A 27,190-nucleotide genomic window follows, 5' to 3' on the forward strand; every position below is an offset into this window, starting at 1 on the left:
ACACGGACAGTCAGATTTAAGAGTGGGGCCACGTCGACTTTTCACATGTCCCAGCTCTGCATAAAGCATTACGAGGGACGTACCAGTGTGTGGATTCTTCGACGAGAATTAGCGTTGTCGCTCCTACTCTGTAGGAATCAGCATGGGTTCCGAAAAAGACGATCGTGCGAAACCCAGCTCCCGCTATCCGTCCACGAGACTCAGAGGGCCATAGACACGGGTTCCCAGGTAGATGCCGTGTTTCTTGACTTCCGCAAGGCGTTCGATACAGTTCCCCACAGTCGTTTAATGAACAAAGTAAGAGCATATGGACTATCAGACCAATTGTGTGATTGGATTGAGGAGTTCCTAGACAACAGAACGCAGCATGTCATTCTCAATGGAGAGAGGTCTTCCGAAGTAAGAGTCATTTCAGGTGTGCCGCAGGGGAGTGTCGTAGGACCGTTGCTATTCACAATATACATAAATGACCTTGTGGATAACATCGGAAGTTCACTGAGGCTTTTTGCGGATGATGCTGTAGTATATGGAGAGGTTGTAGAAATGGAAAATTGTACTGAAATGCAGGAGGATCTGCAACGAATTGACGCTTGGTGCAGGGAATGGCAATTGAATCTTAATGTAGACAAGTGTAATGTGCTGCGAATACATAGAAAGAAAGATCCCTTATCATTTAGCTACAATATAGCAGGTCAGCAACTGGAAGCAGTTAATTCCATAAATTATCTGGGAGTACGCATTAGGAGTGATTTAAAATGGAATGATCGTATAACGTTGATCGTCGGTAAAGCAGATGCCAGACTGAGATTCATTGGAAGAATCCTAACGAAATGCAATCCGAAAACAAAGGAAGTAGGTTACAGTACACTTGTTCGCCCACTGCTTGAATATTGTTCACCAGCGTGGGATCCGTACCAGATAGGGTTGATAGAAGAGATAGAGAAGATCCGACGGAGAGCAGCGCGCTTCGTTACAGGATCATTTAGTAATCGCGAAAGCGTTACGGAGATGACAGATAAACTCCAGTGGAAGATTCTGCAGGAGAGACGCTCAGTAGCTCGGTACGGGCTTTTGTTAAAGTTTCGAGAACATACCTTCACCGAAGAGTCAAGCAGTATATTGCTCCCTTCTACGGATATCTCGCGAAGAGACCATGAGGATAAAATCAGAGAGATTAGAGCCCACACAGAGGCATACCGACAATCTTTCTTTCCACGAACAATACGAGACTAGAATAGAACGGAGAACCGATAGAGGTACTCAAAGTACCCTCCGCCACACACCGTCAGGTGGCTTGCAGAGTATGGATGTAGATGTAGATATTGCCTCTGCCATCATCATACACGTCCAGCATTGCGAGTGATGGTATGGGGTGCCATTGGGTACACGGCATAATCACTTATAGTAGGCACATATGGTAATCTGGACTGCTGAGCGTACATTTGTAGGTCTACGTCAAGTTAACTTTCAGCAAGACAATGCAAGACCGCATGTTCCCACTGCTGTCCTGAGATATAGAGGGTGTTCGACTGTTGCTCTAGTCAGCAAGTTATCTACATCTCTGATAACATCAACTCGTGGACTGTTGAGAGACTGGCACGCAAACATTCACCAGCCACTTTATTTGATGACCCCTGGGATGGAGTTGAAGCAGCACAGTATTACAAACCCCATCCGAGCTCAGCACTAGGCGACGTCTGGTCCAGAGAGAGCCGACGCTGCTGTCAGAGGCCGCAGCTCTGGGTACTAAATTTCCCACTGTGCATACCCCAATGTCGTCCGCCTCCATAGCTGAGTGGTCAGTACGGATGGCTGCCATGCGGAGGACGCGGATCCGAGTCCTGGTACTTCTAAGAATTTTTCCTTGACGGGAGGACTGGTGCGGGTTACAGTCAAGCTCGTGATCCCGATTGGAAAGCTACTTGAGTGAGAAGTAGCGGTTTCACAGTCTGGGAACATCTAATCTACATCTACATAGGTACTCCGCAAACCACCGTACGGTGCGTGGCGGAGGGTGCCCTGTACCACTACTAGTCATTTCCTTTCCTGTTCCACTTGCAAATAGAGCGCGGGAAAAATGACTACCTATATGCCTTTATATGAACCATAATTTCTCGTATCTTGATAGTCCTTACGCGCAGTGTATGTTGGCGGCGGTAGAATCGTTTGGCAGTCCGCTTCAAATGGCAATCCTCTAAATTTTCTCAACAGTGTTTCTCGGAAAGAACGTCGGCTTCCCTCCATGGATTCCCATTTGAGTTCCCGAAGCATCTCCGTAACACTTACATGTCGTTGCAATCTATCGGTAACAAAGCTACCAGCCCACCTCTGAATTGTTTCAATGTCTTCCTTCAAACTGACCTGGTACGGACCGCAAACACTTGAGCAGTACTCAAGAATACATCGCACCAGCGTCCTATATCCGGTTTCCTTTACAGGTGAACCACACTTTAGTACAATTCTCCCAATTAACGGAACTCGACCATTCGCCTTCTCTACCACAGTTCTCACATCCTTCTCATATCGCCTTGCAACGCTACATCACCCTCCATACAGCCTCTGCGGCCGGCCGGAGTGGCCGAGCGGTTCTAGGCGCTTCAGTCTGGAACCGCGCGACCGCTACGGTCGCAGGTTCGAATCCTGCCTCAGGCATGGATGTGTGTGATGTTCTTAGTTAGGTTTAAGTAGTTCTAAGTTCTAGGGGACTGATGACCTCCGAAGTTAAGTCCCGTAGTGCTTAGAGCCATTTGAACTACAGCCTCTGCATTACGTCGAATGGCAGAGGATTGCACAGTCGCCGGTCCACATACCTTGTGCCCCGAGGACCTGGTTCAAAGTTAATGACGTATCGTCCCTGCTATACTGTACACCTTCACACGTAAAATGTTATTTGCTACATCGTTCTTGCTGCAGTTTTAATAGCTGACAGTTTATGCACTCCACACTGAGTTACAGGTCTTCTACAACACTCGAAGTATCTATTTGATAGCTCGCACGTTTTCTTGCTCAAATGGGTGACGAAAAACTGAAAGTCGCCATGTTGCTGACTGAACAGCTTCAATGGGTAATTCTTTGCATTGGGAATAGAATTAGGGCTGTTCATATTTTTAAAAATATGATATATCGATATTTAAGGGAACATCATTATCGGTGCTCTATATATCGAGAAGAAGTATTGGCATATCGATATATCGAAGGACAAAATATCGATACACCGACATGTAAAAATATCGGCTACACATTGTAAATACACTGCCAGTTTTAGAGATGTATATTTAAGTACTGATTTATTATTAGACATTCTGTACACAACAAGCTAGCAGGCTGCCAGTCCCCCTTAGAGCAAGAATTGAAAGGAAAACGATGCACGTTCATGCTTGGTGATAATAACTTGGCTAACAATGGTTAACTGCATGTAAGTGATACAATAAAAGATGTCCTATAGGTCCGTCGCTCGGTTTAGTCACATATCTGATTTGTCAAGAACACTTCATGTCGACTTTCCTGTTTGTGGTGTGCGTACTGTAAGACCTTCGGCACACACGCCATCAGATTATTTGACTTGTCGCTCTAGCGAAGTAGGCGAGTGTCAGCAATATGTCTCGTGCTCTTATCGTGGCGTGTTTATCTTCTGCCGTTAGGTCAGACGTTAGAAATGCCACTTGCACGCTTAGAGTAGCAGACTGACGGTGACCAACTTTAAACAGAACTTGATTAATTTTCCCACACATTTATTAAAATAATAAAAAGCATAGAAATTACTTAACTAGATTCTGGATGCTATTTACAAATGACAATCTGAAGTTCCTTTGGTCTTGGTACGTTAATCTTATTCTCACATATCTCTGATACTTGACAAAGTGTCTAGTCATTTATCTTCATGGCTATGTAGAGGAATATGGTTATGTTATTAGGTGCAGACTAAAAAATTGACTACAGACTAATGCAGACTAATCGGAGGTCTGTACACTCATTATAATACGGCGAGCGTTCAGGTATCACTGCGCGAGTGGGATCCGCGAGGAGAAAAGGTTCTACGTTAGCAGCAATCTCATTGGCTGCGTTACATATTAATACGCGGATCGCCAGAAGCAGAATTTGGTCCGTCTCTAAGACAGCGCCATCTCGTAGTGTGGAGACGGACGAGCGCTGCGCCTGCGCTGTTGTGCTTAGCGGGGCGCTCTCTATTGGGAAAGTTGTGCACTCGCTGACTACGCGGAACTATGTACACAACACTGTTTCTTGATTTCTGCAAACGCCAGCGACTTAGCAATTGTAGTGTAAAATTGCGTGGTGACGCTAAACGGTGCAATTTCTTTTGGTAGCACCAGGTGCCAATTACGGCAGCATTTTCGATCACGCGTCTCGACTCACAACAATGACCAATGTTGTCATTTAGATTTCTGTTCCTCATTTTCAGCAACTGTGTTTTGAAGAATGAAGATGTGTGCAAACACCACATTAGTTGCGTTAAAAACTGTTTTTTAAGGCAACTGATGTGCTGTTTCTTCATATCGAAAATCTTGTTATACCATTCACAACGCCACCCCCCCCCAGAGGAATCGAACTTCTCCTTTGTGCCCCTTGTACTTGCTTTCACACAGATAAAGTGAGAGACTGGACGTGATGAAGGGTGAAGCAGTGCTAAGACTCCTTCACAGGGTGAAAGTAAAATAATGTTCTACTACAGTTTCAAGAGAACATTTTCAAATATTTACCGGAAATTGCGAAAGAAATATAGTATAAAATAAAAATATTAATACTCGATATTACCATTTCGATATCGATATATTCGGAGTTTGAACGGAATGGACAGTGTCTTGAAAGGAGGATATAAGATGAACATCAACAAAAGCAAAACGAGGATAATGGAATGTAGTCGAATTAAGTCGGGTGATGCTGAGAGAATTAGATTAGGAAATAAGACACTGAAAGTAGTAAAGGAGTTTTGCTGTTTGGGGAGCAAAATAAATGATGATGGTAGAAGTAGAGAGGATATAAAATGTAGACTCGCAATGGCAAGGAAAGCGTTTCTGAAGAAGAGAAATTTGTTAACATCGAGTATAGATTTAACTGTCAGGAAGTCGTTTCTGAAAGTATTTGTATGGAGTGTAGCCATGTATGGAAGTGAAACATGGACGATAACTAGTTTGAACAAGAAGAGAATAGAAGCTTTCGAAATGTGGTGCTACAGAAGAATGCTGAAGATTAGATGGGAAGATCACATAACTAATGAGGAGGTATTGAATAGAGGAGTTTGTGGCACAACTTGACTAGAAGAAGGGATCGGTTGGTAGTACATGTTCTGAGACATCAAGGGATCACCAATTTAGTATTGGAGGGCAGCGTGGAGGGTAAAAATCGTAGAGGGAGATCAAGAGATAAATACACTAAGCAGATTCAGAAGGATGTAGGTTGCAATAGGTACTGGGAGATGAAGAAGCTTGCACAGGATAGAGTAGCATGGAGACCTGCATCAAACCAGTCTCAGGACTGAAGACCTCAACAACAACAACAACAACAACAACATATTCGGAGTAAGTGACGTCGGCGATAAATATCAATATTTCCTGCTACAGGTATCGATGTATAAATATGTCGTGATTTTATCACGAATCCTAAAACGAACCAGAAAGCAGCTGACCTTGACTGGTGAACTGGAATTCGGCACGGGAGAAAAAGATTTCTGCGACAGAGAGAGAGAGAGAGAGAGAGAGAGAGAGAGAGAGAGAGAGAGAGTGCAAGAAGCTGCGCCGTTCGCGGTTTCGTGTTTGGACCGCGGCGTCAGGTATGCGGCTGGGAATGCGGCGCTGGCGGACGGCGCATATTTTTAGTGGGGGTTGCAGCAAGCTGGCCTGGTGCCGGCCCGGCCGCATCGCGGATATGAGGCGTGAGGACGAGGTGGCTGGCCTGAGATACGCCATACATCTCCGTCGTGACACTCCGCCTCGCTTGTTGCGCTTTAATTTCTCCCGCTCCAGATTAGTCCCTTCATAAGAGACACGCATAAAAATCACACAGGAGTACATCTTCTGATACTAAAAATAAATACCGTGCCCACTACACGGGGTGAAGCAAGTATGACAAACCACCCAGCATATATCCAAGATACGACAACACACAGCTGGAAAATAACGACATTTACTCTGCTGGAAATTAAAATTGCTACACCAAGAAGAAATGCAGATGATAAACGGGTACTCATTGGACAAATATATTATACTAGAACTGACACGTGATTACATTTTCACGCAATTTGGGTGCATAGATCCTGAGAAATCACTACCCAGAACAACCACACCTGGCCGTAATAACGGCCTTGATACGTCTGGGCATTGAGTTAAACAGAGCTTGGATGGCGTGTACAGGTACAACAGCTCATGCAGCTTCGACACGATACCACAGTTCATCAAGAGTAGTGACTGGCGTATTGTGACGAGCCAGTTGCTCGGCCACCATTGACCAGACATTTTAAATTGGTGAGAGATCTGGAGAATGTGCTGCTGGCCAGGGCAGCAGTCGAACATTTTCTGTATCCAGAAACGCCCGTACAGGACCTGCAACATGCGGTCGTGCAATATCCTGCTGAAATGTAGGGTTTCGCAGGGATCGAATGAAGGGTAGAGCCACGGGTCGTAACACATCTGAAATGTAACGTCCACTGTTCAAAGTGCCGTCAATGCGAACAAGAGGTGACTGAGACGTGTAACGAATGGCACCCCACACCATCACGCCAGGTGATACGCCAGTATGGCGATGACGAATACACGCTTCCAATGTGCGTTCACCGCGATGTCGCCAAACACGGATGCGACCATCATGATGCTGTAAACATAACCTGGATTCATCCGAAAAAAAAAATGACGTTTCGCTATTCGTGCACCCAGGTTCGTCGTTGAGTACACCATCGCAGGCGCCCCTGTCTGTGATGCAGCGTGAAGGGTAACCGCAACTGTGGTCTCCGAGCTGATAGTCCACGCTGCTGCAAACGTCGTCGAAATGTTCGTGCAGATGGTTGTTGTCTTCCAAATGTCCCCATCTGTTGACTCAGGGATCGAGACGTGGCTGCACGATCCGTTACAGCCATGAGGATAAGACGCCTGTCATCTCGACTGCTAGTGATACGAGGCCGTTGCGATCCAGCACGGCGTTCCGTATTATCCTCCTGAACCCACCGATTCCATATTCTGCTAACAGTCATTGGATCTCGACCAACGCGGGCAGCAATGCCGCGATACGATAAACCGCAATCGCGATAGGCTACAATCCGACCTTTATCAACGTCGGAAACGTGACGGTACGCATTTCTCCTCCTTACACGAGGCATCTCAACAACGTTGCACCAGGCAACGCCGGTCAACTGCTATCTGTGCATGAGAAATGGGTTGGAAACTTTCTTCATGTCAGCACGTTGTAGGTGTCGCCACCGGCGTCAGCCTTGTGTGAATGTCTGGAAAGCTAATCATTTGCATATCACAGCATCTTCTTCCCGTCGGTTAAACTTCGCGACTGTAACACGTCATCTTCGTCATGTAGCAATTTTAATGGCCAGTAGTGTACTTAATGTATGTATGCAATGTGTCAGAGGTGATAATGTCGCGTGCTCATGCGCTGGATTACTACGAAATGAATGCTATCTTGCAATGTTAGTTACCTTCAGAGCCTCCACATACAAATGAATGCGTTGTGATGCAGTTCGAAGGACCGTGACTCCTCTGCTGGCCCGGATCTAGGGGCTATTTAGCCCCGACCCATGTTTAAACTTTCTCCTATTTGTATGCGCATGCGCATTCAAGTAACTTCCCTTGTCTTGTGCACGTGCATAGATAGCGGGTCAGGCTTGTAAGTGAGCGACCGTTTGTAGCTGTAGTTTATGGCGTGTCATGGCCAATCGAACATAGGCCGGTGTGAGGTGGAGTGTACATCATTAAGTAGTGGTTTTGACTTTTTCGTTTATAAATGTATAGATATGGTGTTCTTTTAATTATTGGCAAAGGTCTTCTTAGGCACTTGCGGGTTTTGTTGTTGTACTGAAGAAGGTTTAGTTATCTACGCCGAAAGCTGGTTTAACACTTAACACTAGATGCTTTTTCGCAATCGAGGCGGGTTTTTAGCTTTTTAATATATTATCCAACGATTGCTGACGCGCTGCGATGTTGAAGGTTTTTAAAAGTTGTTTATCCACATGGGGTTTTGGAAGGATAGTTCCCCATCTATAGACCAGCCTGCAGTTACTGGTAATGTGTATTCTCTGTCAACCACCGCATCATGACATGGCAGGAGGAGAGGATTTGCAGTCTCGCTAACAGACGTATTCCGTCCCTTTTGCAGAGGACGCATCGACATCGACTGGCCGCTGTGGCTACGGTGGCTATGTTGGCAGCCCTGGTGGGATTCCCCTCCGCCGCGGCCAGACCGGAAGGCGGTGGCGCCGAGCAGCCCGAGGTAGCGACGGCCGACCCCGCCGACAATGACGTGGACGGCGCCGGGCTGGGCGTGGACGTGGAGGAGACCGTGGCCGAGGTGCAGAGGCGGCTCAAGGAGAACCCGCACCTGCCGCGGCTCACGCCCGACGAGATCAAGGGGCTGATCCGCGAGATCACCGCCAACGAGACGGGCCAGCCGGACGACGCCGTCGCCACTACCGTCACTGCTGCCACCACAACCACCACCACCACCACGACGACCGCCAGCAGCAACACCGACACCAACAGGTAGTGTGCATATGTCGCGGCCCAAACACCATCTGTACCATCTTCATAACCACAAGCTACATTTACCCACGACATACGAGAGTTTCTCAATGTGAAACATAAAATTTGCCGTGGTTAACACAATCAACAGCCACTTCAAACGCCCATGAACAAAAAACAGATGCTATGGCCACACATTGACATGACATTGTGCATCATCGCACCGCTTATTCTTAAGATTCCACCGGCCGGGGTGGCCGAGCGGTTCTAGGCGCTACAGTCTGGAACCGCGCGACCGCTACGATCGAGGTTCGAATCCTGCCTCGGGCATGGATGTGTGCGATGTCCTTAGGTTAGTTACGTTTAAGTAGTTCTAAGTTCTAGGGGACTGATGACCTTCGAAGTTAAGTCCCATAGTGCTCAGAGCTATTTGAACCATTTTGAACCTTAAGATTCCAGTAGGGCACGTTCCTAGATGAGTCAGCCAAATTATAGCTTTCTCTCACTTGTAGTTCGTGAACAGATTGCGAAGGCACAAAAAAAGAGAGATTGGAGCTCAGGCGGTAGCTTACCAACAGTCGCCAGAGGTGAGATGGACTTTTTGAAACCATCTACACAGTGAGGTAGGTTAAGATCACAAGTATCACACCCTGGAGCCATTCACCCTGATGGGCCCTCGTTTGAGAGTAATCGACAAAAATAAGAATCCGGAATTTTATGTCACGCCCATTAACTTTAAGACTGGCTGGCTGGCTGGGCTGTTTTGAGGGAAGAGACCAAACTGCGAGGTCATCGGTCTCATCGGTTTAGGGAAGGACGTGGAAGAAAGTCGGCCGTGCCCTTTCAAAGGAACCATCTCGGCATTTGCCTGGAGCGATTTAGGGAAATCACGGAAAACCTAAATCAGGATGGCCGGACGCGGGATTGAACCGTCGTCCTCCCGAATGCGAGTCCAGTGCATTAACTTTAAGAGAGCAATCCTGTCGGTCCTGGTTGCACAGCAGAATGGATAGGATAAGGCATCACATTCGAAAGGTTGTGGGTTCAAATCTCGTTAGATCATTTTTTTATTTCTAAATCTTTATTGTTTTTGTGTTAGCAGAAGAGCCAACACCGTGTTACTAGAGGAGGCCGAAATGCACGCGTTTTAGCTCACGTAGGCTGGCGTGAGGAGGGAAGAACTATACTGACGTCAGGTCTGGAACAGGACAAGGAATTAGAATTCAGAAAGCGGACGTAATTAGTTTGATACTTAACTTTAATCCATTAATGATGAACGTCGCTCTTGACGGTACATGATTCACAATATTATCTGTTCAGAATACATTCTTGAAGTAATTATAGTAACTGAATATGGCGCATTGCTAGGTCGTACCAAATGACGTAGCTGAAAGCTATGCTAAACTGTCGTCTCTGCAAATGAGAGAGTATGTAGACAGTCAGCCATCGCTAGCAACTGGGGCGAGTGCTAGGGAGTCTCTCTAGACTAGACCTGCCGCGTGGCGGCGCTCGGTCTGCAATCACTGATAGTGGCGACACGCGGGTCCGACGTATACTAACGGACCGCGGCCGATTTAAAGGCTACCACCTAGCAAGTGTGGTGTCTGGCGGTGACACCACAATAGTAATGCTTTATTTTTATTCATATAATTGGTTTAAATGTAATTTTTTATTTCAATTCCTTTATCACATCATTTTGGGCAACAGCCTTGCCGCAGTGGATACACCGGTTCCCGTGAAATCACCAAAGTTAAGAGCTGTTGGGCGTGGCCGGTACTTGGATGGGTGACCATCCAGCCGCTATGTGCTGTTGCCGTTTTTCGGGGTGCACTCAGCCTCGTGATGCCAATTGAGGACCGGGAGAGCGGTGTGCTGACCCCCACGCCCCTCCTATCTGCATCCTCTTCTGAGGATGACACGGCGGTCGGATGGACTCGGCAGGCCACTCATGGCCTGAAGACGGAGTGCTTTTTTTTATCACATCATTTTAATCTTCGAATGAAGTTTTTTATTAGTTCTCATTTTTCTCTTTATATCACTCTTTTTCCACTCGGAATTTCTGCGAATGTGAATTAAATTATATTTGTTGTGGTCTTCAGTCCAGAGACTGGTTTGATGCAGCTCTCCATGCTACTCTATCCTGTGCAAGCTTCTTCATCTCCCAGTACCTACTGCAGCCTATATCCTTCTGAATCTGCTTAGTGTATTCATCTCTTGGTCTCCCTTTACGATTTTTACCCTCCACGCTGCCCTCCAACACTAAATTGGTGATCCCTTGATGCCTCAGAACATGTCCTACCAACCGATCCCTTCTTCTAGCCAAGTTGTGCCACAAACTTCTCTTGTCCCTAGTTCTGTTCAATACCTCCTCATTAGTTATGTGATCTACCCATCTAATCTTCAGCATTCTTCTGTAGCACCACATTTCGAAAGCTTCTATTCTCTTCTTGTCTAAACTATTTATCGTCCACGTTTCACTTCCATACATGGCTACACTCCATACAAATATTTTCAGAAACGACTTCCTGACGCTTAAATCTACACTTGATGTTAACAAATTTCTCTTCTTCAGAAACGCTTTCCTTGCCATTGCCAGCCTACATTTTATATCCTCTCTACTTCGACCATCATCAGTTATTTTACTCCCTAAATAGCAAAACTCCTTTACTACTTTAAGTGTCTCATTTCCTAATCTAATTCCCTCAGCACCACCCGATTTAATTCGACTACATTCCATCATCCTCGTTTTGCTTTTGTTGATGTTCATCTTATATCCTCATATTTATCTATTATAACATTGAAACATTTGAAAATGCCGATCAGTCGGTAAAAACAAAAAAAAAAAAAAAAACACGAGAAAAAATGTATTGCTATTGACTGTGTAGTGATGTCAAAAATGTATCTTTTGTTACAATACGTGCATTTGTTGGATAGTAATTGCCTTACAAAGATTTAAAACATAAATTCATATTGCGCTACGGGCAAAATAACGCAGAAAGACGGGATTTACAAGCAAAATGAAATTCAAGAAAAATTAAATCAATATTTTATACATAAATTTAATTAAATTCACATGTACAAAATTTCTTAGTGGTAAAAATATGATACGAAGCAAAATGAGAGCAAACGACTGGCTTCCCTGTGCAAGTCACTTGAGTCCTGTCTTACATATACACTACAACCTCTTACACAATCAGGTATCAACTCAGCTGGTAATAAAGTTCTTGTGCCACTTTGTAGAGAGCATATCACATTGCTGCCAAGGGAGTTTCGTATCTACATAGATGCTACGCAAGCCACCGTACGGCGCGTGGCGGAGGCTACCCTGTCACTATTTGCCATTTCCTTCCCTGTTACACTAGCTAATAGAGCGTATGAACCCACATTTCTCGTATCTCATCTTCGTGGTTCTTACGAACAATGTATTTTGGCGGCAGTCAGCTTCAAATGGCGATTCTCTAAATTTTCTCAATAACGTTTCTCGAAAAGAACGTCGTCTTCCCTCCAGAGATTCCCACTTGAGTTCCCGAAGCATCTCCAAAACATGTACATGTTGTTCGAACCTACCGATAACAGATCCAGCAGCCCACCTCTGAATAGCTTCGATATTGTCCTCCATTTCGACCTGGTACGGATCTGCCAATATTGTCACGTAGAAGAAGGTGTAAGTAGATGCACGGCGAACACTGACTTCACTTAACGAAGGTTTATTCAGCACTTGCACATACAAGAGCGCGAAGCGAACTGCCTCCGGCCAGAACATATACAGTATATATAGTGTTATTACAAATGATTGAAGCGATTTCACAGCTCTACAATAACTTTATTATTTGAGATATTTTCACAATGCTTTGCACACACATACAAAAACTCAAAAAGTTTTTTTAGGCATTCACAAATGTTCGATATGTGCCCCTTTAGTGATTCGGCAGACATCAAGCCGATAACCAAGTTCCTCCCACACTCGGCGCAGCAGGTCCCCGTCAATGAGTTCGAAAGCATCGTTGATGCGAGCTCGCAGTTCTGGCACGTTTCTTGGTAGAGGAGGTTCAAACACTGAATCTTTCACATAACCCCACAGAAAGAAATCGCATGGGGTTAAGTCGGGAGAGCTGACATGAATTGCTGATCATGATCTCCACCACGACCGATCCATCGGTTTTCCAATCTCCTGTTTAAGAAATGCCGAACATCATGATGGAAGTGCGGTGGAGCACCATCCTGTTGAAAGATGAAGTCGGCGCTGTCGGTCTCCAGTTGTGGCATGAGCCAATTTTCTAGCATGTCCAGATACACGTGTCCTGTAACGTTTTTTTCGCAGAAGAAAAAGGGGCCGTAAACGTTAAACCGTTAGATTACACAAAACAGGTTAACTTTTGGAGAATTGCGAATTTGCTGCACGAATGCGTGAGGATTCTCTACCGCCCAGATTCGCACATTGTGGCTGTTCACTTCACCATTAAGAAAAAATGTTGCTTCATCACTGAAAACAAGTTTCGCACTGAACGCATCCTCTTCCATGAGCTGTTGCAACCGCGCCGAAAATTCAAAGCGTTTGACTTTGTCATCGGGTGTCAGGGCTTGTAGCAATTGTAAACGGTAAGGCTTCTGCTTTAGTCTTTTCCGTAAGATTTTCCAAACCGTCGGCTGTGGTACGTTTAGCTCCCTGCTTGCTTTATTCGTCGACTTCCGCAGGCTACGCGTGAAACTTGCCCGCACGCGTTCAACCGTTTCTTCGCTCACTGCAGGCCGACCCGTTGATTTCCCCTTACAGAGGCATCCAGAAGCTTTAAACTGCGCATACCATCGCCGAATGGAGTTAGCAGTTGGTGGATCTTTGTTGAACTTCGTCCTGAAGTGTCGTTGCACTGTTATGACTGACTGATGTGAGTGCATTTCAAGCACGACATACGCTTCCTCGGCTCCTGTCACCATTTTGTCTCACTGCGCTCTCGAGCGCTCTGGCGGCAGAAACCTGAAGTGCGGCTTCAGCCGAACAAAACTTTATGAGTTCTTCTACGTATCTGTAGTGTGTCGTGACCATATGTAAATGAATGGAGCTACAGTGAATTTATGAAATCGCTTCAATCATTTGTAATAGCCGTATACAGTTACAGAACATTCCAGTACAATGATTCTTGACATTTCTCGATACTTCTAGAATGTACTCGAACCGAATATAGAAATTAAAATTTTACAGTTCAGGTAAGGTTTGAACTCCCGACCCTCCATGCAACATTTTTTTTTTTTTTGTTTGACATGCATATCGACAGAACGAACACCACTAAAGCATTGTAATCTATACTGGCTTGACCACCGTTCATTACGAATTTACCTGATGTCACCGTATTTAGATAATACGTCTTTTAAGTAGCAGTTTTCTACCTCAGGGGTAAATTAAATACTTTGACTTGTTTATAATCAACATCAGCATTTGAAATGGTAACTGTACTCGCCGAATTATCGCGATGGCGGAATTCAGCTTTTCCTTCAAATTTCTGCAAAATCCGTCCCAGCACCAACGAGGAAAGCAGCTTCACAAAAATGCAGTATTGCTCCAAGTCATAATAAGCAGTTTGCGTCTGATCCGAAGTAATGCCAATACCGTCAACGATCCAGTCATGAATTTCCAGTGAACTTGGCTGAACATTACGGGTTGCTTTGTCATATCCAAATCTTAGGGTAAGCTTTCTGGGAAACATGGTTGCCTTGTCAGCAGTGAACAGATCGCGAAAACAAGGAAACTAAAATGCTGCATCACCACAATCACAATTTTACACAACAATGTAACGCAGAGACTGGATGTAAAGTCGTAAAATCCAAACAGAAGCGCCACAGCGCGTCCGCAAAAGCCGCTTTTCTGGTCCCAGACAAACGAAACTTTTGTGTAACTGCTTGCCAAAAGGCTATGAACGATAATGGACACCGCTCAAAGTACAACTGTCTGTAATACAACTATATTTTTAAATTATTTCGCAATGCGAACCGAACTGCGATCTCTGTTTACGTTGCTAAGCAGAGATACTAACACGCTGTCTAGTATCATAACCACTACACCACGGTAACTGTGCTACTCAGCTTCTTCTGAGACATTATTAATCGTTTACGAGTAACCACGCCCCTTATTAAGGTTGGTTGGTTGGTTTTGGGGAAGGAGACCAGACAGCGTGGTCATCGGTCTCCTTGGATTAGGGAAGGATGGGGAAGGAAGTCGGCCGTGCCCTTTCAGAGAAACCATCCCGGCATTTGCCTGTAGTGATTTAGGGAAATCACGGAAAACCTAAATCAGGATGGCCGGGCGCGGCATTGAACCGTCGTCCTCCCGAATGCGAGTCCAGTGTCTAACCACTCCTTATTAAGGGACTTCCTGGTTTTCTTGGTGTTTTATGTATATTTTCAATTTCAGAAGTTTTCTGATTGCACGTTTTGGATACTGTTGCGTGCTGCAGATCTTGTGACTAAATCTTGTTCTGCTGTTTCTACTCATAATTTGCTGATTAAAAACCAGTCTGGCAAGAGGACATCACTTTTACTACTCTAAACCAGTGTCCAAAAGAAGAAATGAGATGAGCTGTAACCATCAGAGTCCAGACGAGTGACTAGGAGCTTTTCTATTTATATTTCATTCTCTGCCTCTGAACAAAGTGTGGGCAGGTCTGCACAGGTTCAGGACTCATTGTAGCGTCAGCGTCTTTTCAGCAAAATAATAGCCGAGATGGTACCTGACAAGAGGGAGTTGCAATCGGGAATTTTTTGGGAGGGGATTTAGAGTTCTGGCGCTGATTCTAAAACCAAGGAAAACCTCCTGAAAACATTGTTCACAACTGACTTATGGGGACTACTACTAATTTCGTCCTCGAACGATATCTCTCAAACAAAATATGTCAAAGAGTATTTTTATATGTATACAGAGTAAAGCCAATGGTATGCAGTGTACGTAAGCCATTTACAGTTGCAGGCGTTGCGATCGACAGCCATGGTCGATGACCGAATGTGGCATCACATTGCCTTCAACCTCTCTCGGTGTGAGAGGCTTCGCTTTGCACACATGACGCTCCAAAGGGCGTACTGGTGACGTCATATGGGAAGCGGAAGAACTGTCATTGCTCTCGGTTTTCTGTTCATCAACAGCTGGAACTAAGGATCTGTTTGTCTGACGGTTGTAAGTGCAGACAGGCTGTTGACGTTTCTTGGAAGTAGGAGCACGTTTACTCCTTCCATCTTGAATGTCGGCAGTGCCCTTGTTACAGCCGCTGCAAGGGCATTCAGGATGTTTTGACTAGAGGTTTGAAAAGTGGCTCTGTTAATCTGACATAATTAATCGTTAGCCTCCACAATAATGAGCAAGGAAATCGTTTGCTTATTAAATTAAACAAGAATCACAGTTACTTCAGTTTATTACAATTAAAACGCACGATAAAACATCTGAAAATGATTGACCAATCAAAACTAATACCTCGGCAATGCTGATTAAAGGATCTGCGATCTGATTGTAATAAACGCGCAAAAGTACGGAAAGAGTATATTCACGAAATCATATTGTGACTAACGAAGCGTTAGATAGCGTTAAAGAAGCCTAAGTAGCCAGAGTCGAAAGCATGTTGACGTAAAATCGACAAACAAGTCTTCCGGACGAAGCTTGAAGTTACTGAAACTCGGTAAAAATGATCTGGCTGTCTCTACAGCTCACGTGACTGTCGCTGCTACCAGTTCAAATGGTTCCAATGGCTCTGAGCACTATGGAACTTGACACCTGCGGTCATCAGTCCCCTAGAGTTAAAACTACTTAAACCTAACGACATCACACTCATCCATGCCCGAGGCAGGATTCGAACCTGCGACCGCAGCAGCAGCGCGGATCCGGACTGAAGCGCCTAGAACCGCTCGGCCACAGCGGCCGGCTGGTTACCAGTAGTCTCATGATGTTGATGTGCAAATGGAGGCTGATGTGGCTCCGAAAAGAGTCGCTGGTCGCGTTGGCGACTAAGTTCAACTCAGCGGGAAAATTTTCCAAGTCGCCAGGTCATCTATTCAGAGAGGTTGCTCGGCTAATGAGGTGTGGAGAAGTATCTGGCGGTGAAGAGGCCCGGCGGTGAATATGCCTGGCGGTGGAGCACCGAATGCTTGCTGAAAGGAAGACTCGCGTTTTCGCGGTTTCGTTCGCCACGTCATTTCGATTGGCTAAATTATAGATATTCCGAACGCCAGCGTATAAAAAGATGAGATGCCTTAAAACAGTGGTTGTCAACCTGGGGGTAATTACCCCCTGAGGGGTAAAATGAAATTTTCTGGCGGGTAAAAACTAAACGATTCGAATCTGTTACAGTCACGAAACTATTTTCAAAAGATCATTACTATTATCAGATTTTTGTAAGATTCTAATATCGATTATATAAGTTATCAATAATTACTTTTTCTCAGTTAGTGGAGGTAATGCGGTGGAGGTTACAGGTTCCTCTCATAGTCCACCCGATACACACATATGTCGTGCTTTGTCCCGCACATTGTATATGATAAAAGTTGCTTTGTCTCGTACACTGCTGACGATTGAAATGAGACATACGTAACAAATGCTAACTATGTCAACAATGTCTTCTTCAAGATGTAGATAGTACCTCCAGTAGTTGAGAAATTTCTTCATTACTCGCTTCGAAATAGATAAATGAATAATTGACAGCACGACACAGCAGTAACAAAATAAGGGCTATTATAGTGCTGTACACATCATTATTATTATTATTAGTCGCAAAGCTCCCAGAGTAGAAGACGATAAGTAAAGATGGTTCATTTTCCGTTCTTCTTAGCCGGCCGTTGTGGCCGAGCGCTTCTAGGCACTTCAGTCTGGAACCGTGCGATCCCTACGGTCGCAGGTTCGAATCCTGCCTCGGTCATGGGTGTGTGTGATGTCCTTAGGTTAGTTAGGTTTAAGTAGTTCTAAGTTCTAGGGGGCTGATGACCACATATGTTAAGTCCCATAATGCTCAGAGGCATCTGAACCATTCTTCTTGTTGTGGTTCTTTTTATTTGCCCAACAGTTTTTCATTGTTTGCGAGAATTTAGCTCTTCTTTCTTCGCGCCATTTTGTTCCGCTTCTCCGGGCTTTTGTCTCTGGTTTAAACTCCCATTTTTCTACTTTTATTCTAAATTTGTTCCTTACGTCTATTTCTTCTTTGGTGATTTTTGCTAATTCCAAGTCTTTTTTAACATTTTGGACCCAGTCTCCTCCATTAGCGAGGTAATATACGTATTTTACTATTCGTTTTGTTAGTCTGTGTTCGGGAAGCCTCATTATACGGCCATAGAATTTGACGCATATTTTCCTCATGTCTGTCTCTACGTCTGAATATTCTTCAATTTTGGACGTATCCTGTTGTTGAGTTTCTCATTCTGTTGGCGGTGTAGAATCTTTTTGTTGCATGGCTTTGTTGTTGGATATTTGGAGGGTTTCTGTTGGTTCTGGACAGTTTAGTAGTGATTCAAAATATTCGGCTGGTACTTCACAATTTCCTTCATCGCTTAGTGCTAAACTCTCATCTGGTTTTCGGAAACAAACATTTTGAGAGTTATACCCTTCAATTTGGTTTGCGAAGGTCTTATTATTATTGTTATTTCTATTACTATTACTATTACTATTTATGACTGTGGTCAGACACAAAGCATTAACAGCCTGAAGTCATCCAATTTCTGCCAGTTCAGAAGTAAGGAGTGCAGAAATCAAACGATTAACGAACAGTAAGTACAGTGCACACATTTTAACTTGGTTAATTTTAAATGGGGTTGCAAAAAATGGCTCTGAGCACTATGGAACTTAATTTCTAATGTCATCAGTCCCCTAGAACTTAGAACTACTTAAACCTAACTAACCTAAGGACGTCACACAACACCCAGTCATCACGAGGCATAAATTTGGTAATAATGGGGGGAGTTCACCCAGGGGTAATGGTCTAAGAAAGTTTGGGAACAACCGCCTTAAAGTAAGTGGTCCGCTTCCCTGGCTGTAGTTTCAACCGGTTAACCAGTAGTACGCTCCCTATCACTTGGCGCTAAAAAACTGTGTCCTGATCTCTTTCTGTCTCTGTCCGTGGCCCAAGAGGTGGAACCTCAACACAATAGTCGAGAGTTTTTCTGTCTCTAAATTCTAAATTATTTATGTTAGGCAGTCATGGCTATTCTTACAATGCATTAAACGTGCGGTTTTTGTAGTGCCTCCACTCGGTGGCGCCCCATGTTGTGAAATATGACCTAATTTTTGCGTTCTCCCTTCACTTTCTGATTTTATCCGCTGGGGACGACGTATATCGGAGAAAACTGTTTTATGCATTCTGTTCGTAAAAGTGCCGTTGCGAACCTCACCAAAACGGGATATCTCCCCCTCCCACTCTGGTGGTGGTCCTACACTACAGAAGATCGCATCTGTATAGTGGATTCAGCGGTGACTTCTAAAAGAAATGCTGTCCAATAGAGGGCATTGACATGTGCAACTGGCAGCTAGTGGCTTCTGAGGATACTCCAGGGGATGGGCTCCGCTGTGCGGCTAATTTACCCGCTGTGCGCCTGTAGCTCACGGTAATATGTTTCCAGAGTGGCCTCTTACTTATTTGAACCGTGCAGTCTAGTATAAAAACGTAATCTATGTTTTCTATGGCAATCACTCATACTGATACAGATCTCATTTGCCGCGGGGATTAATTATTCCGATTGCATTCCTCTTTTAACGTGGTTTACGAGCTCTGTTCAAAAAATTCCGGAACATTCGTAATTCCGCGCCAATGGTGTGTTGGAGCGAATTGCTGTTGCCACCCCTTCACACGCCTGTGTTTAATGTGTAGCTGCAGGAAGTTTCATTGTTTTTTGTTTCCTAGTTATTGTTCAGTGCTGTATTGAGTAGAAAGTTCTGTCGCATAGTTTGGGAATTTCGAAATGGCAGTCTTAGAGGAGTAACGTCTGCATTAAATTTTGTGTGAAACTCAAGAGAATGTATACAGAGACACGCCAAATGATGCAGGAAGCCTACGGGGATGAATGCTTAAGCCGTCCTCGATGTTACGAATGGTTTACACGGTTTAAAAATGGCCGGACAAAAGTTGAAGATGACCCTCGTTCAGGTCGTCCTTCGACGCTCATGTCAGGATCGTCAACGAAATTGTACGTACCAATCGAAGACAGACTGTTCGAGAGATTGCAGAAGAATGTAACATTCCAGTTGGATCGTCACAGAACCCTGATACAGCATCTTGAAATGCATCGTGTTGCCGCCAAGTTCGTCTCACGGCTCATTAATCAAGACCAGAAAGACATTCGCCTAGCAATCTGTGAAGAGCTTTTGCTGTCAATGTGTTACTTTCTTCAGCCACCATAAGACATAATCATAAGGACCTCATATGACAGCATCATGTGATAGGGCTACAAGTTTTACTCTGTGTAAGAAGATACATTGACAGAAATGAAAATGGAGTCACCATGAAGCACCACTCCGACTGTTACCAAACTTTGTGATGTTCAGCACTTAACGGGTGTTAAAGTTATTAAACTTCGATTCCATTCAGAAGTAGTGTCTTCATCAGCAGCAGTATCGGGTGTGAATACCGTAAACATGAACACACAATTGTATTCGCTGTCGCATGGAAGCAAACAGCCTTTGAATGCCATCACGAAAAACTTTTTGCAATGCTTGAAACACACTCTTCGTGTAACCTCTGCCATGATTTCGGCTGGTGTCATCTGTCAGTTCGTAAAAGCCAGCGAAACATTCCTATGATCTCCTCATGGTGCAATATTTCTGGAAGAACCAGTGCCGACTTTTCTTCCGACATTTTTATCCTGACTCCATCTGTTCACCCCTCGTTCTGAGATGCTCCCATGCCCGTCATGTCAATGATTCCAGCTTTCCCAAAATTTGCCGCGCGGGGTAGCCGAGCGGTCTATGGGCGTCTTGTCACGGTCCGCGCGGCTCCTCCCCCCCCCCCCCCCTCCCACCCGTCGGAGGTTCGAATCCCCCCTCGGGCATGGGTGTGTGTGTCGTCCTTAACTTAAGATAGTTTTTAAGTTAGATTAAGTAGTGTGTGAGCTTAGGGACCGATGACCTCAGCAGTTTGGTGCCATAAAGACCTTACCACAAATTTCCAAAATTTGAAAGATGGCTATAAGCTATACATGGACGTGCTCTGGGCATTCCGTGTTGGAATCTCCTCCCAAACACACCCAACAGGCATCAAGTTCTTACTGTTGTTTTTTTAATATATATACTGCAGATCAACTTCCATTAGGGTGAAATGTCAGTCAACATATCCCACATTTATTGTTATTTATCTTAATACATGCCAGCAGCATATTTACAAAAATTGTCATTACATTGCAAAGCAATATATATACAAATATATTTAAAATAATGAACTAGTGAATCAAATATTTCTGATATATGCAAGTGTTCAATGTGATATGATGTACAGAAATATGACATGTATCATGCGAGACTAGAAGCTATTGGTTACACATCGATGTCCAAGTCTTGGATTCACTTCATAGGTGGAGGTGTGGCTTCTATGGAGTCCTCTTCTGATCCACTGAATTTCCTAGTAGGGCGCTCTTTTGTGATGTGGTCCAGAGGTGCACAGTCACAGCTTGGGTTATCTATGAAACCTCATTTATAGAGCGTGGCCTTACCTCTAGTGTGGCCACTTCGGGTACAGTTGAACTTAACCCACTCTTTCCTAGCAAAGTCGAATGATGTGAAGACAGCCTCCAAGATGGTGCACAGTGGACAACGTCCTTCAAGAAAAGGACGACCGTACTGGCTCAGTGATCTCTCACAATGTCCACCGGAAGCAGCGAAAACAAAACAAGAATGTCATTTTTAAATACCAACTGACAAGTCACTTCGGCCCCAAATTATACATACCCCACAGGCATGTAAAACTGGAGAAACAGTATGGTATTCTTCAGACACTGTGTGCATGCTATAGCAATGAATGTAACAGCTGACATACTGATATCTCCAAGCACTATGGAAGCAACAAGACTCCTGGTTTAGTTTCTGACAAGGATACTACTGTCCATCTACCAGTTTGTTATGAATATATACTCCCAATTATTGATTAGGCTTAACTTTTGGCCAATAGTGTGTGTTTCGTTTACTGTTGCTTTAAAAAGTTTACTGTCGACTTGCAAACTACCGCAGTAACGGTCCAATCCGGCGTTATTCTGCAGCTCTGACCGCGGCGACCGCTCGCTGGTGCTGGTGATGAGCCACAGTGCTGCCAACATGAGCGGCGAGCGTCTGCAGTCTCTGTTCACGCAGCCGCCAGTCACCAGGGTGGTGCCCGACGAGCTGCTGCACCAGTCGCCAGGGGCCCAGCATCAGTACAAGCCACCAGGTAGGCCGGTTCATGTACAATGTGTTTCAGAAAGAACTCCCTACTTTTAATGCGTCCTAGAACCTGTACATAGTGACAAACACTACTGTAGTTTGTGGTGTTTGATTCATCAACTCTTTAAGTTTGGCACCCCTGCACTTGGCAGGTCTGCTTGACCTTGAGACGGCACCGGTGCTGTTTTTTTTCCTCTGTTTCCTCAGTTCAGCCCAGGTGTGCGTGCAGTGCAGAGAAACTCCTCAACAATGTGTACTCCGCAACAGAAAGCACAGTGTCTTACTTTGCTTGTGGAAACTGAGTCAGTTATAACAGTGCAACCTAATTTTAGACGTCAGTTTGGTGGTAAACCACCTACAGCAAAAACTATCTGTCACTGGCTAAAGTCTTTCAAGGATACCCGAAGTGTTTTAAATGCAAAATCACCTGGTAGACCTGGTCCACCCATGGTAGCTGAGTGGTCAGCACGATGGAATGTCATACTTAACGGCCCAGGTTCGATTCCTGGCTGGGTCGGAGATTTTCTCCGCTCAGGGACTGGGTATTGTGCTGTCCTTATCATCATCATTTCATCGCCATCGACACGCAAGTCGCCGACATGGCGTCAACTCGAAAGACTTGCACGAGGCAAACAGTCTACCCTCTGGGAGGCCCTAGCCACAGTGCATTTCCATTTTTACCAGTTAGACCGAGAACTTCTGAAGTTGTTGTTGAACACGTCCATGTTTCGTGTGTTCATAGCCCGAAGAACGCATTGGCCAGACATAGTCTACAATTAGGAGTACCTAAAGGTACTGTGTATCATGTTGTGTGAGTTGCGTGCCTACAAATTGTAACTGTTACATGAAATAAAACCTACTGATAAAATCAAAAGGTATGAATTTGCTGTTCACTTTCTACACAGACCTGATGATGACGTCATTTTTTTAAAAACGATTCTCTTTTCTGATGAGTTACATTTCAGGTCAGTGGAACAGTTAATCGCCATAACTGCAGAATTTGGGGGGCAGAGCATCCACCTGAAGTTACTGAGCATCAACGTGGCTCCCCCAAAGTTAATGTGTGGTGTGGTTTTATGGGAGATTGTGTGATTGGTCCTTTCACTTTTAAAGAAAAAACAATAAATAGGGACGCATTTACTGTGACGTATTGACAGAGCACATCTTTCCCCAAACTGACGATATTGAGGCGGAAAAGGGGCTTGTGTTTCTCCAACAAGATGGCGCCTTACCTCATTACAATAACCATGTGCATACGGCTTTTGACACTCGCTTTCTAGGAGCATGGATAGGTATGGTTGGCCCAATACCTTGGCAGCCACGAAGCGCAGACTTAACCCCACTGGACTTTTTCTTTTGGGGCCACATAAAAAAGTTGTGTACAGCGAAGAGATCAGAGACATCAGTTATTTACAGGAAAGAATCGTCGCGGCGATTGGGACAGTTACACCTGAATTGTTGGTGAACACGTGGCGAAAAGTGGAATATCGTCTCGACGTGTGCAGGACAACGAATGGATCCCACGTTGAAGAGAACATTAAACAAAACTTGAAGGAATTATGTTTTATGATATGTACTCATTGATGCAATTTTTCATTAATTTCCTCATTAAATTTATACTTAAAACTAGTTAGTTCGTTTTCAAACACCCTGTATATCAAGAAGGCACTGGATCCAGTGTAGTAACGAGTGGCAGACGCCGCCCCTTCCACTTTACATGAACATGAACCCAGTCAGATTCCAATTTCTTTGCTGCGTGTTGACTCTGGAGCATACCCTTCTGATGGCTCTGGTTCAAATGGCTCTGAGCACTACGGGACTTAACATCTGTGGTCATTAGTCCCCTAGAACTTAGAACTACTTAAACCTAACTAACCTAAGGACATCACACACATCCATGCCCGAGGCAGGATTCGAACCTGCGACCGTAGCAGTCGCGCGGTTCCGGACTGAGCGCCTAGAACCGCTAGACCACCGCGGCCGGCATACCCTTCTGATCACTGCTTTTCAGATATCATGTGAATCATTGTTCAACCTCCTCCCTAACCCCGTGACGTTCCAACTTATGCAAAAGCATTGCTTTCTCCATAAAACAGGATGCTTTAGCTAAATCACCGCCTATCGTTTAGCCTCGCTAATGCCTCATACACAATATGATTAATTTTATTTTCTGTGGGAACCCTTGTTCCTTTAGCTGTACTGCGAGTCGCACAGTGAATTACAATTACTGAGATGTGCCACTACTCCCTCATACATACACTCATGCTCATAAATTAAGGATAACTGCAGAATGTGGTGCCACACAACGTGGCACTACACAAAACTGGCTCTAATAGCATGGCCACATAGGGAACACACACGACGCAGATCTGTAAGTCCATGGTATTGGTGATAAGTTGAGAAAACCGTCTCGAAACGCATATGCTACAAAACGCCACGGTTTCCTGCGCATGTACCCAGACATCAATATGGGATTTGATCACCATGCACATGTACACAGGCCACACAACAGGTTGGCATACTCTGGATCAGGTGGTCGAGCAGCTGATAGGGTATAGCCTCCCATTCTTCCACCAGTGCGTGCCACAGCTTCTGAAGTGTTGTAGAGGTTTGAACACGTCCAGCGATATGTCGACCGAAAGCATCCAGACGTTCTTGATGGGGATTAGGTCTGGAGAACAGGCACGCATCTCCATTCACCTGATATCTTCTGTTTCAAGGTACTCCTCCACGGTGGGGCCGTGCGTTGTTATACATGGACTCGTCCGTGAACATAACCTGGAACCACTGTTCCAATGACTATGTACTGTGTTCTTGACACCAGGCTTTACGGGCTCTCCTGTGACCAGGGATCAGTGGAATGCACCTTCCAGGTCTCTGGGTGAGTAAACCATGTCTGTTCAGTCGTTTGTAGACTGTGTGTCTGGAGACAACTTGCTTTGTTTCTGGGCCATTATCGTAGCAGTATGACTCATCACTAGTAATGACCCTGGACAGAAATCTGGACCAGTTTCAAGCTGTTGTTTCAAAGGACCACATGTCTTAACACGACGTTCCTTTTGATTGTCAGTCAGAACCCAAGAAACAAGCAACCCTTTTCATTCCCAAATCTTCTGTTAATTCGCTGAACCGAGCTCCAAGATAACCCACTAACCTCTGACAGTTCATCAATTGTCTGTCAACGAATGGGAGAACAAGCTCTCGAATTGTTTAAATATTATCGTCGATTCGGGCAGTTGATATGCATCCAGAATGAGGTTTGTCATCAACTGACATGTCGCGATTTTTAAACTGAGGAAACCACTCGTACACTTGAGTTTTTCCCATAGCGTCATCGTGGTAGGCTGTTTTAAACAATAAAACAGTTTCAGCAGCATTTTTACCGAGTAGAAAATAAAATTTCACAGCTGCACATTGTTCACTTAAACTTGCCTTAATAAAAAACGAAACAAGAACAAAATTGAGCTAGCAAATGCAATCACTGCAGGTAAACAGAACAAGCCAGGTCGACAACACAGGCGGCACGTAACTGGCAATGAGTTGCGCTATGCACGCCTAGCGGCAGAAATGCGTACTACACGCCTAGTGGCAGAAATGCGTACTAAACAAGCTCCGTCCACGGAAAAGTTATTCCGGATTTTTTTGGGGTATCCCTCGTAAATATTGTTCTTTTAGTGATTTTTTCATTTACGCATTGAAAAATACAGTACTCTGTGGTGAATTAAAGTCAGAGAAGCTTGTATTAATAAGTCAAACTGCCTCGATTTATTGCTGTTACGGGCATACAGGCGATTCAGTGTCTCAGTCGACAAGAACGTGTACTAGTGCGTACGCCATGTGAGCTGCTGATGAAGCGTGTGAGTTACGGGGGTCAGAGCAGTTGCGCAGATTCTTCATTACAGGGCTGGCAGACGTCCACTTGGTGAGCTCTCCGTACACTCGGGACTAATTGGCAGAGTTCGCTGGCGCGCCAATAAAACGCTCACACCGCAGGACGCGCCGGCAATGTGGAGCAGATCAAAGCGACGCTTAGCCCGCTGACTGGCTGCTAATGCCTGTGTAACAACGCAGAAAAGGACGACACTCGCGCTGCGATTGACCGGGTAAGGGTGGTCACTAGACCTGCACAGGATGAACCGTCCGACCATCACCGTGGTGTCCCTAGATCGCTCGAGGGAAATTCCGGGACGGTTGTCTTGTGAAGGGCACGACCTATGTCGTTCCCGAATCCGAGTACGTCTCTAATGACCCCATTGTCGACGGAATGCTAGTCCCAGCTTATTCAACCATATCAACATTATAAATCCGAATGTATGTGTGTTACGTTTTCGCGACTAAACAACTGAATCGATTTCGATATGGAGACAGCATGAAACCTGAAGAACATAATGCTACTTTATGAAGAGTGTAGCACAACATATCTATTGCTTTAAAGAATATATGGTGAATTAAGGAAACAATTTACTCTTTGAAAAGTTATTTACTCTATGAATTTGACCTGCATAATACACTGAAGCGCCAAAGGAACTGGTATATGCATGAATATTCAAATGCAGAGATATGTAAACAGGCAGAGTACGACGCTGCAATCAGCAAAGCCTATATAAAAAAACGACAAGTGCCTAGCGCAGTTGAGAACGCCCATGCACTTCGCCTCGCCTATTGCATCCGCCTCGCCTCCTCCACATGGATCCTGTACGACCTTATTCCGTTCCTGCACCTCCTCCTTTTCCTCGAACAGATACGGATCCCCTACACCTTCTGTAAATTTGATCCCCCTCCCCCACTTGTCTCTCCCATCCTCTCCCACCACCATCTGCTGGCACACCTGTATTCGCACGTCCCACCTGCTCTCCATCTCTCCACTCTCCTCCTTTTCCTCGAACAGATACGGATCCCCTACACCTCCTGTAAACTTGATCCCCCTCCCCCACTTGTCTCTCCCATCCTCTCCCACCACCATCTGCTGCCGCACCTGTATTCGCACGTCCCACCTGCTCTCCATCTCTCCACTCTCCATACCCTCGCCCAAGGAGGCTTCCACCAACTCCCCCTACCTGATGATGCCCTCATCCCCTCCATCTACCCCTCCCACCAACTTTGATCCTCCCCTACCACACCCTGCGTTTTT

The 27,190-nt window shown here is 45.0% G+C and overlaps 1 protein-coding gene across 1 annotated transcript in view; it reads left to right on the forward strand.

The window, feature by feature from the left end:
- The window catches only part of LOC124550726 (proteoglycan 4), a 190,550-nt gene that overhangs the window by 95,281 nt on the left and 68,079 nt on the right, over positions 1-27,190 (forward strand). The window contains exons 3-4 of the mRNA XM_047125447.1: positions 8,332-8,489; positions 21,900-22,066. Coding sequence (XP_046981403.1) covers positions 8,332-8,489; positions 21,900-22,066 — 325 coding nt within the window. The remainder of the gene's footprint in view (positions 1-8,331; positions 8,490-21,899; positions 22,067-27,190) is intronic.

Source organism: Schistocerca americana, chromosome 9 (genome assembly GCF_021461395.2).
Source record: "Schistocerca americana isolate TAMUIC-IGC-003095 chromosome 9, iqSchAmer2.1, whole genome shotgun sequence".
Classification (NCBI taxonomy): Eukaryota; Metazoa; Arthropoda; class Insecta; order Orthoptera; family Acrididae; genus Schistocerca; species Schistocerca americana.